The following is an 11,808-nucleotide window of genomic DNA, read 5'->3' on the forward strand; positions in this document are numbered from 1 at the left end:
CCTAAAGTATCACCACAATGATGGTAAATTACTTTTTAAATGCTATATACTTATGGTCCAAGAGTATGGGTGAGAAGGCAATAGCAGTAATATATCTATCTATCTATCTATCTATCTATCTATCTATCTATCTATCATCTATCTATATCTATAGATAGATAGATATAAATATAGATTTTTTTTTGAGATGAAGTTTCGCTCTTATTGCGCAGGCTGGAGTGCAATGGTGCGATCTCAGCTAACTGCAACCTCTGCCTCCCAGGTTCAAGAGATTCTCCTGCCTCAGCCTCCTGAGTGGCTGGGATTACAGGCATGCGTCACCACACCCGGCTAATTTTTGTAGTTTTAGTAGAGACGGGGTTTCTCCATGTTGGTCAGGCTGGTCTCGAACTCTTGACCTCAGATGATCTACCTTCCTTGGCCTCCCAAAGTGCTGGGATTACAGGTGTGAGCCACTGCACCCGGCCTTAGCAGTAACATTTTTAAGGTAGTAGTAAAGGGTGAGAGGAAACAAACCTAGCAGTTTGCAGACATTGGAAAGTGAGTCAGTGATGGGGGATGCCCAGCAGCAAGCTAGCCCATTTTCACAACCCAGAGTTCAGGACTGTGGAGGAAACAAGGACTTGAAAGACTAGAGCTAGAGACGGGGCTGAAATGATTTTCTGAATCATGTATAATAGATGTTTAAACTCCTGGAACCCTACTCATACCCTGAGGATCCCAGCAACTGCCTCTCGCTAACCTTGGCAGAACACTGGACTTTTGCTGTAAAGGCTAAATCAGAGGAATTCGGGAATAGAGTCCCCAGGCACAGCTGATGGGAGAGGTACTGCTCTGGAACAACAGAGAACCAAGTGGAAATCTACAGGGACCAACGTGATGGTCCCAGACTATGAAAAATATGAGAATCCAGATTTATAAGGAAGAGGACTGGAGAAGATTGGAGAAGTCGTCTTCTGAAAAATTGGTCCACCAGTGAGAAAATCCTGTAGATGCTGGCTAGGAAGGTGATTCCTAAAGCTGTCACATCAGGCCTTTCTTTGGTGAATAAAGAGGGCTATCCCCTCACAGAGGGGGGCTTTGAATGAAGTTTTTACCCTCTCCCATAAATATAAGCAGACAGGCAGAGATGTCAAGATATTTTTAGTAAACCTCTAATTTGAAAGACAGACAAATTTAAAAAACAGACAAATCGCAAATATAACAAAACAAATGAACCTAATTTGGAGTATACAGAAAACATGCAGGAAATGGAAAACTTAAACAAGTATTTAAAATCCTCAGACAGATAAGAGAGCACATGCCATCCATGACACATGAACAGGAGGTTATTAAAAAAACAGAGAACCCAAACAAAACTTCCAGAAATTAAAATGTATCACAATGAAAAATTAAATATAAGAATTAGACAATAGAATTGAAGATAGACTTTTGTCCCCAAAAGTAGAACTAAAGGACAGAGATATCACACAGGAAAGAAAAAATAAAAACAATAAGAGTGTCAGTCCTGGAGATCCAACATCCAAATAATAAGGTTCCAAAAAGGAAGGGCAGAGAAAATAGAAAGCTACTCATTTTAAAGATGACTCAATAAATTTCCCAAGCTGAAATACATGAGTATCTAGGTTGAAAACTCTGCTTGAATGTCCAGCAAAGTGGATAAAAATAGATCTTTACTAAGTAGCAAATGGTGAAATTTCAGAATAATGGGGACAAAATGATTGTAAAAACCTCCAGACACACACACATTAATGTTCTCACTAACAGACATGCAGGTTACTTTCACAGAGTCAAAGTAGAAATGAGACCATACTCCTCCAGAATGGCCTGGGAAACTAGCAGAAATATGCACTAGGAACAATGAGAAATGTCATCAATGTTCTCAGGGAAAGTGACTTAAAAATTAGAGTTTCATACCCCATCTGATGTTCAACCAAGTGTGGGAGTAGATTAAGGATATTTTCAGGTCTATAAATCTCAACATTTTAGCTTTCCCGTCTTCTCAAGAAGCTCCTAGCCAATGTGTTCCACCCCATTATTAGGGGTGTGAGCAGTAGTGAAGAAGGCATAGGCTGTGGAGAAATAGATGAGGGTGTATTCATCTGCCAGGGCTGCTGTAACAAAGTACCTTAGACTGACTGGGTGGCTGACACAACAAGAATTTACCTTTTCACCATTCTCCAGGTTGGAAATTTCAGATTGAAATCAAGGAGGGTGAGCTCATGGTGAGGGCTCTCCCTCTGGTTTGTGGTCACTGGTGTCCTCTTCTATGGACACTGCACCTATAGGGTCGAATTTCACCCTTATGACCTCATCAAACATTAACTGTTTCCTTACTTCAAATACAGCCACACTGATGGGTCAGGGTTCAACATACATATTTTAGGGAGGACTCAAACATTCACTTCATAGCAGGCACCCCACGGAAAGGAAATCCTCAGCACGGTGGTGAAGGAAGCCCAAGGACGGTAGCTTTGTCACATCCAGGAGGATTTGATGTGCTTGGGTGTGTGGAGAGGGGACTTATCCTCATGTGTGAGATTTTGGGGATGCCTTAAAGGTAGACAAAAATTAAAAAACTTCTTTCTTCCCTGAGAGAGAAGGCGAGAAAGAAGGGGGAAGTTTGGGAGAGGGGATTACTTACTCTAGGGAAAATGCAATGTTGACCCCGGAAAATAAATGTAATAATACTTTGTGGCTCAGCTGTGACTAATGATGTACTCATAGGGAAGTGAACAACAAATACAGAGCTAACTACAGCTTCTGATATAACTGTACTAGGGGACTAGGGGAAGGTACGCTATGTTAGGGTTTCTGGGGTGGAATGTTAGAGATTTAAGTCCTCATCTGCTTAGTGGAATCCAGTAACAATATTTGAGACAGAAACCAAAAAATAGCAGTATATGCACTGAAAGAAACCCCAGAAATTTGGTTGCAAACAATACCAGAAAATATAAATATTAGCATAATCTGTTAAAGGAATTGAAGTGTTTACCTTTGGTCTTCAGTGATAATGGACAGGAACCTGTTTGACATATGCACGTGCACACACATATTCATGTATGTACATGCACATATATGGATGTACTCATATACACATACACATGTATATGTACACCTTTGCTAAAAATAAATGAATGAACAAACAGAACAAGTAGCCTGAGATTATCTGGCTGCTAAAGGATAAGGCAGCACTCCCCCTAAATTTGGCTTTTCTCCTGTCCCTATTGTCTTTGCTCTTAACCACTTTTCTTTTTTTTTTTTTTTTTTTTTTTTTTTTTTTTCAGAAATTCATACCACACCAGACAGATGTGTTTTATTAAAAAAGAAAGAAAACCCTTTAATCAGAAAGTCTGATTAAATTCAATATTAACTCAAACTCTTAAAAAATTTCTGGAAAAGTCAACAGGATACATACATCACAGAAAAGCAGGCAGCTGCTGACAGTTCTTTGGTGGAAAAGTAAGTTGCATACTTACCCAAGCTGCCCAAATGATTATCAAGCCAAGTTTGTTTTTCAAAAATAGGTTTTAAGATACACCAAAGAAACTATACAATACAAAAATTTAACAATGAAGTTAAAGTATATGGCAAAAGCCAAATGTGACAACACACATGTATAATGTAGAAAAGAATCCTTTCAATCCTAGAAAACTAAAATGGGGAGAACTTACTGAAGGGTAACATACATAAAATGAGTACTAATAGTAAGGAATAATCCTAAACATTTTCCCAATAAACTGACTAAGCCTCAAAAGGACAGCTTAGGAAAATGAATAACATGCAGTTTTTCTTTTTTCCTAGCCAATTCAGTTCTACTTAGATAAATCTGGTTACCAATCAATACATATATAAATTAATTTTTTTCTACTCAATTACTACCATTTTTTCTTTTTCACCTTTTCCCTAATTTTCTCTAGCAACACTTTTCCTTTGGTTTGATCAGTTGAACTCAAAAGGTTTGGTACCTAAAATGAGTATCAACTGTTATTGCAATAGCACTTGGGAAATGCAATCCTAGAAAAGGCGAATGTGTAACTGAGGTGCTTGACAAAGTGAAGCATCCATCCTCCATATGGTAATGTCTCCCATATTAATCACTAGGTTAATGGCTGCTCCTGGCTAGATCACAGGACCCTGCATGATACTGGAATGCTCCCTGGTGAGGTACTGCAGAGGTATGTGCAGAAACACCCACCCATTTAAGCTTTCAATAAATACAAGGCATCATTTTAAACCATTTCAGTAGAATAAATTAAAAATATTGCATTTCTATTGGCCTGCTTTGCTTCTTGAGCTGGCCTGGAGTGCTGTTTGTGACACAGAAGACACAGTAGTTAATTAGTGGCTACCCCAAGCTCTTTAGACTTCAGCACTTCTCGCTCTTCAAGCCTCAGCACCTTTTTTGCAGCAATAATGGTATTCTTCATTAGCATTGCCACTGTCATGGGGCCAACACCTCCAGGAACTGGAGTGATATACCCAGCTTTTTGTCTGACTCCTTCAAAATCCACATCTCCAACCAACTTGGGTTTGGCAGTTACAGGATCGTGAACTCTATTTATTCCCACATCAATGACTGCTGCTCCTTCCTTGATCATATCTGCTGTGATCAGATTTGGAATACCTGCAGCAGATATTACAATATCTGCAAGAATTGTATGTTTCTTCAACTGCTCTTTGGGAGTATATCGATGAGATATTGTAACAGTGGCATCACCTCCGGGACGTTCATGCGCCCCATCTGTGTGCAGTAACATTGCAATGGGCATTCCAACATTTTTTGACCTTCCAGCCACAACCACATTCTTCCCTAGGGTTGGAATGCCAGTTCGCTTGATTATTTCCCACACACCCCATGGGGTAGCCGGTAACATGGAATACTGATCCAAACACATTCGTCCTACATTAATTACATGAAAGCCATCAACATCCTTGTCTGGAGAAACAGCATTGCAGATCAGTCACCGGCGCGGTCACCGGCGCGGGCTATGGCTGCGACTTCTCTAATGTCTGCTTTGGCTGCCCGGCTGCTGCAGCCCGCGCACAGCTGCTCCCTTCGCCTTCGCCCTTTCCACCTCGCGGCAGTTCGAAATGAAGCTGTTGTCATTTCTGGAAGGAAACTGGCCCAGCAGATCAAGCAGGAAGTGCGGCAGGAGGTAGAAGAGTGGGTGGCCTCAGGCAACAAACGGCCACACCTGAGCGTGATCCTGGTTGGCGAGAATCCTGCAAGTCACTCCTACGTCCTCAACAAAACCAGGGCAGCTGCAGCTGTGGGAATCAACAGTGAGACAATTATGAAACCAGCTTCAATTTCAGAGGAAGAATTGTTGAATTTAATCAATAAACTGAATAATGATGATAATGTAGATGGCCTCCTTGTTCAGTTGCCTCTTCTTAACCACTTTTCTACATTGTCTTCCAAGTTACCACCTCCTCCTTGGTAATGGTGGTGGTGGTGGCTAGCATTGAGGTTCACACTAACCCACCCTTCAACCTCTAATCATCTCTCCCAAAGCAGTACCCATCATTTCACATTGACTGGGACAGAAATCCTTGCAGACAGAGGAATCCCTTTAGGGAAACCTGTGGTTGAGGTTTGTAGTTGACTCTCCCTGTAGTCCAGATTCCCACATACAACATGAGCAATATCTAGAAGACATCACATTTCCCACCAGGCTCATAGCATGCTTCATATTAAGTGCATCCTTACTTTTTGTTTCTTTAGTTTGGGCCCCAGAGACTGCGCAGCCACCCATTCATGGTTAGCATTGGTACCAGCAGATTATAAATGTACAGCTCTGACTAGTTTTTCTGAAACAAATCTGGGGTTAATGTGTGACTGTGCTTTGCCTTCCTTTTTCATTTAATTCCCTCCGGCATAGAATGAGTCATCTCAAAAAAGGAGTTTGATGAAGTACCTGTAATTAAAAATTACCTTGCAGGCTCCTGCCCTTTCTCTGTGTTTGGTTAATAGAAGGTTTCTGTCAAGCTCACATGAAGGTTCAGTCATCAGTATTTCAAACCTGCTCGTATATCTGTGTACTCGGCGGAATTGTGAATTCCTTAGAGACCTTCACTATTTTCAATTTGTCATTCTCATTATTATTTCATGAGCAAGGTGAAAATGAGAGGATGCACAACAGAGGAGGTTAAAAGGAGGGTGAGGGAAGACAGTGTACTAGGCAGAGGAGAGAGGAGAAGGGAGAGGGGAGGTGGATGATGGGCGCATAAGAAATGTTAGGGAGAAAGTGGAGGAGAAGAGAATTCCTAGGAAGAGCTAAGGGAAGGATCAGAAGTGTGCAAGGAAAAACAATAAACCAAGAGAGAAGAGAAATTACGTAAACCTAGGGAGGTGCAGATAAATGAAGAGCATTGTAGCTTTTAGGTCCCTGAGATACCACTGTCTCCACTATAGGATCTATAATTACTGAGGTCTGTGGCCAAAAAAGAAAGTTGGTTTCATGTGATTCTTATGATTTGAGCACTATATTTAACTCCGTGTTGCAATCCTTTCTCTGCCTCCTGATTTCCATGGTAGAATGGTTAAATCATCATTCTTGCTCTCACTCTCCTATTCACTTGTTATTTGCTTAGCAGCTTCCTATGTGGCAGGTTCTTTTCTCAGCTCCAGATGGTGACCTTGACTGGGCTAAGTCACCAAAAGGTCAGAAACATGGAGAGGTAATTACTGGAACAAAATTGTATTCAGTTTGAAAATTTAGCCACACCGCAGGTGTACATAATGCTTAAAACACACTTAGGGACAATGGACAAGAATATTTTTATTGGGCTAAGAATAAAGTCACTCTGGGAAGGGAATCCCTGGGAAGTCCTATAGACAATCTCCACAATATTGTAAAAGCAGTTTTGTTCTTGCTGCTTTCATTTATGTAGTTAGAGTGTAAACACTCTAGAATTTCAATCTCTATTTCTATCATTGTTTTATTTTAAAAATTCTATTATGAAGAAATTCAAACATATGGAAAAGTTAGAAGTACACGTTTTTATGTCCAGCACCTGTTTTCCTCAATTAACATTTCACTCCACTACCTTTAATATCCATCCACCCTCTATCCATTTGTCAGTCTCTCTCTTTCTCTTTTTTTTTTTCCACTTCACATAGAATTCTGGCTGGCATGCATTTTTTTTTCTTCCTTAGTTTACTAAGAACTCATTTACTTTCATTAGTGATTAGAGTACATTTCTCTCCTTCTGTAGTGTAGATTCTCCTTTTAATCAATATTCCCAATCTGTCATTTTTTACTTGTTCTTATATCTTCCTAATCTCTACCCTTTTTAAAAATAAAAGCAGACATTTGTGCTTGATTTTGTCCTTCCTTTTTGATTTGTTTTGAGTGTTTGTTAGTTTTTCCTTGACCATGTAATACTAGCAGAAGAAGTGAGAGACCCTCACTGTTGTGTTCTTTAGAAAAAGAGTATTTTTCTAAATACTTACAGGATCAGATTTGCTTTGGGTTTTATTCCAAATTCAGTCTAAGGCCTCATGATATCCCCCTTTGGTTGCTAATATCAGCTCTTTAAAAGAGTTGTTGCACTGTCTTTTGACTTTCATGATTTCTCTGAGGAGAAGTCAGCAGTTGTATTAGTCCGTTCTCACATTGCTATAAAGAAATACCTGAGGCTGGGCAATTTGTAAACAAAAGAGGTTTAATGGGCTCATGATTCACAGGCTGTGCAGGAAGCATGATGCTGGCATCTGCTTGGCTTCTGGGGAGGCCTCAGGAAACTTTCAATCATGGCAGAAGGCAAAGCAGGAACAGGCATCTTCACATGGCTGGAACAGGAGGGAGAGAGAGAGTGGGGAGGCGCTACACAATTTTCAACAACTGGATATCATACCCATTCACTATCAAGAGAATTGCACCGAGGGGATGGTGCTAACCCATTCATGAGAATTCCACCACCATGATCCCATCACCTCCCACCAGGCCCTACATTTAACACTGGGGATTACAATTCAACATGAGATTTGTTAGGAACACAGATCCAAACCATATCAGCATTCGTTCAAATGGTTGTTAGATATAAAGTTTTCCCTCTCTGGATTTTTCTTTTCCAAGATTTCCACTCTCGTTTTTTCTATTAGCTATAGTTGCCTGAAACCATTCCCTGTGGTTCTTTTAGCTAGCAAGACTGTAGCTTTTCCTTCCTTTGGAGAGTTAGCCACATTTCATGGCACAGTCTTGAGCCTACCTGAGGCTAAAAACTCTAAAAACAAAAGCAATGACCCTTTTCCATTTTTTTTCAAGTGTCTACTCTAGATTCCGCCTGCTTTTATTTAATATCTAGTCCCTCTAGTTAGTTGTTTTTAAATATTTTTTCAAAGATTATATGGCTGTTATCATCAGAACATTTTTCTCCAGTAGGAGCTAATTGGCCATAGCAGAGGCAAACTTTCCGATGCGCATATATATTGCATTGCTTCATATATATGTATCCTTGAACAATATGCATTATAGTTTTACATATTTTCTAGGATGAATAATACGCATATTGTACATATGCTTCTGCAACTTGTTCTTTTTTGCTCATTATGTTTTTGTGATTTATGCATGTTGGTAACCATAGCCCTATTTTATTCAGTGTAATTTCTGTATAGTATTTTATTGTATGAATGGACAAAAATGAATTTATCCAGTCCATTATTGAGAGATATTTGGATTATTTCTATTTTTTAAAGGCTACATATCATTCTTTATATTGCCTTATGCATATCAGTGAAAGGTATTTTAGCATCAGAAGCATCAGAAGTGGTATGATAAAGTAAAAGTCCTATGCATATTCAACTTTGTTAGATCACTCAAAATTGGCTCAAAATAATCACAGCCTCTCCAGTAGCTGGCATTATAGGCCCGCGCCACCACTCCTGGCTAATTTTTGTATTTTTAATAGAGATGGGGTTTCGTCATGTTGGCCAGGCTGGTCTCAAACTCCTGACCTCGGGATCTGCCCACCTCAGCCTCCCAAAATACTGGGTTTACAAGCATGAGTCACTGTGCCTGGCTGAAATAGTACCTTATTCTTTCAATTTACATTGCCTGAATTTGAGTGTCTTTTCATATTTATTTACTATTTGGCACTCTTGTTATTATATATTAATATCATTTGTTTGATTTTTTATTCAGTTTTTCTTCTTGATATAATTTTATATAGTGATTTATCTATCCATCATACTAGTTATTCCACTTATATATATATCTAAACATTTTTTAAACCTGTTTGTGGCTTTTAAAAACTGCTCATATTTGTCTTTTGCTAAACAGAAGTTTTAAAATTTAAAATAGTCACATTTACCATTTTAAAAAAATGGTTTGTGTTTTCTGTGTCTTGTTTAAGAAATCTTTATGTACTTGAAGTCTTAAAGATATTTTTCATTTTTTTCTCCTTACAGTTTGAATATTTGAATGTTTTCAAAATTCATGATGAAACTTAATCCCCAATGCAACAGTATTAAACGGTGGGGCTTTTAGGAAGTGATTAGGGCTCCCCAATCTTGAATGGGATTAGTGCCTTATAAAAAGGCTGGAGAGAACCAGACAGGCATTTGGTCCTTCTGCTTTCTGCCATGGGCAGATGCAGCAACAAGGCACCATCTTTGAAGCAGGAAGCACTCATTAGACACCAAATCTGTTGGCTCCTTGGTCTTGGACTTCACAGCCTCCAGAACTGTCAGAATGTAAAATTTTGTTTATAAATTATCTAGTCTAAGGTATTTTATTACAGCAACACAAACAGGCTAAGACAATATCTTCTAAGAAAAATACTACTTTCTTATGCTTATTCGTCTAAATTGTCTCAGTAATCCTGGCTCTTTACTCCTTATAAATTTCAGCTGGTCAAATTCCAAAAATTACTTCATTGGATTATGACCACAATTGCAATTAATTTATAGATAAATTGGGGAAATATTTTATTTCTTCATTATATTCAGTGTTTTCACTAATAATATCTATATGAATATCTGTCTATATCTGTACCCACCTCTATTCTATGTGTGTCTATGTCTGTATCTATGTCTATCTCTATAATTATATTGATGGCTATAAAGATATATCTACATTTATACAGGTTTTTTTTTTATTCAAAAATGATTTGCAATTTTAAAAATGAAATATCTAAACATCTTTAAAAACATTTATTCCAAATGATTTATGCTTCCTGTTGCTATTGTGAAATTATTGGTATTTTACAATTTTGTTATGTTTAATTATTGTTTTCTGTACAGGGATACTGCTGCTATTTTTATGTAAATCTTATATCCAAGGATATTTTATTTATTAAATAAATGTTGTTTTTAATTGACACATAGTAATTGTACAAATTTGTGGAGTACACAATGATGTTTTGATACATGTATACATTGTGTAATGATCAAATTATTATATTTAGCATATTCATCACCTCAAACATTTATTACTTATTTGTGGCAAGAACATTCAGAATCCTCTTTTCTAGATATTTTGAAATATACATTGTAATATTGTTTACTATAGTTACCCTACAGTAATACAGAACATCAGAACTTATTCATCGCATGTAACTGTAATTTTGTACTCATTGATCAATCTTTCTCCATCCTCTGCTTCCCCCTGCCCTCCCAGGTCTCTGGTAACCAGTATTCTACTCTGTACTTCTATGAGATTAGCTTTTATAGATTCCACAAGTGAGGGAGATCATGTGGTTTTTGTTTTTCTGTGCCTGGCTTATTTCACTTAGCATAATCTTCTCCAGGTTCATTCATGTTGCCACAAATAACAGAATTTTATTCTCTTTTATGGCCGAGTAGTATTCTCTTGTGTATACATAGTGCATTTTCTTTATCCATTTGTCCAGTGGTGGACAATTAGGTTGACTCCACATCTTGGCTATTGTTAATCGTGCTGTGGTAAATATGAGAGTGCAGACATCTTTTTTTACATACCGATTTCATTTTCTTTAGATAAATGATCAGCAGTGAAATTGCTGAATCATGTAGTAAATCTATTTTTAATATTTTGAGAAATGTTCAGACTGTTTTTTATGATGGCAGTACTAATTTACATTGCTCCAACAGTGTGTAAGGTTATCAATTTTTCCACATCCATACTAATGTTTATGTTTTGTCTTTTTATTTTTATTTTATTTTATCTTTATTATTATTGTTGTTATTATTTTTTGAGATGGAGTCTTGCTCTGTTGCCCAAGCTGGAGAGCAGTGGCTCAATCTCTGCTCACTGCAACCTCTGCCTTCCATGTTCAAGCAATTCTCCTGACTCAGCCTCCTGAGTAACTGGGATTACAGGCATGTGCCACCACACCCAGCTAACTTTTGTATAAATGTGGAGATGGGATTTCACTATATTGGCCAGGTTGGTCTCGAACTCCTGACTTCAAGTGATCTGCCCACATTAGCCTCCCAAAGTTTTTTTTTATCTTTTTAGTAATAACCATTCTACTTGTGGTTTTGATTTTCATTTCTCTAATGATTAGTGATGAATATTTTTTCATGTACCTGTTGGCTGTTTGTATATCTTCTTTTCTTAAATATTTAAAGTTAATTTAACTGATTTTATTTATAATTTTTAAAATGTTTAATTTCTGTGGGTACATAGTAGGTATATATATTTACAGGGTATATGGATATGACATTTTGATACAGGCATACAATGCATAATTATAAAATGTATAATAATTACATTGATGTAAAAATATCCCATATACCCTATAAATATATGTAATACATATAATAATAAATATAATACATAATACTTAATAAACATATATAATAATCAGGGTAAATGAGAT

General features: G+C 37.7%; 1 protein-coding gene across 1 annotated transcript; it reads right to left on the bottom strand.

Annotated features, from left to right (window-relative positions):
* Positions 1 to 3,294: 3,294 nt before the first annotated feature.
* Positions 3,295 to 4,959, bottom strand: LOC117980958 (bifunctional methylenetetrahydrofolate dehydrogenase/cyclohydrolase, mitochondrial-like). The gene has a single exon (XM_034964119.2). It carries the CDS (start codon positions 4,896 to 4,898, stop codon positions 4,338 to 4,340), a length of 561 nt encoding a protein of 186 aa, XP_034820010.1. The 5' UTR covers positions 4,899 to 4,959; the 3' UTR covers positions 3,295 to 4,337.
* Between the last annotated feature and the right edge of the window lie 6,849 nt (positions 4,960 to 11,808).

This window comes from Pan paniscus, chromosome 6, assembly GCF_029289425.2.
Source record: "Pan paniscus chromosome 6, NHGRI_mPanPan1-v2.0_pri, whole genome shotgun sequence".
NCBI classification, from domain to species: Eukaryota; Metazoa; Chordata; class Mammalia; order Primates; family Hominidae; genus Pan; species Pan paniscus.

Bases quoted from the DNA above. Each gene is read 5' to 3' on its own strand.
- LOC117980958 (XM_034964119.2), bottom strand. From the start codon at position 4,898: ATGTGTTTGGATCAGTATTCCATGTTACCGGCTACCCCATGGGGTGTG.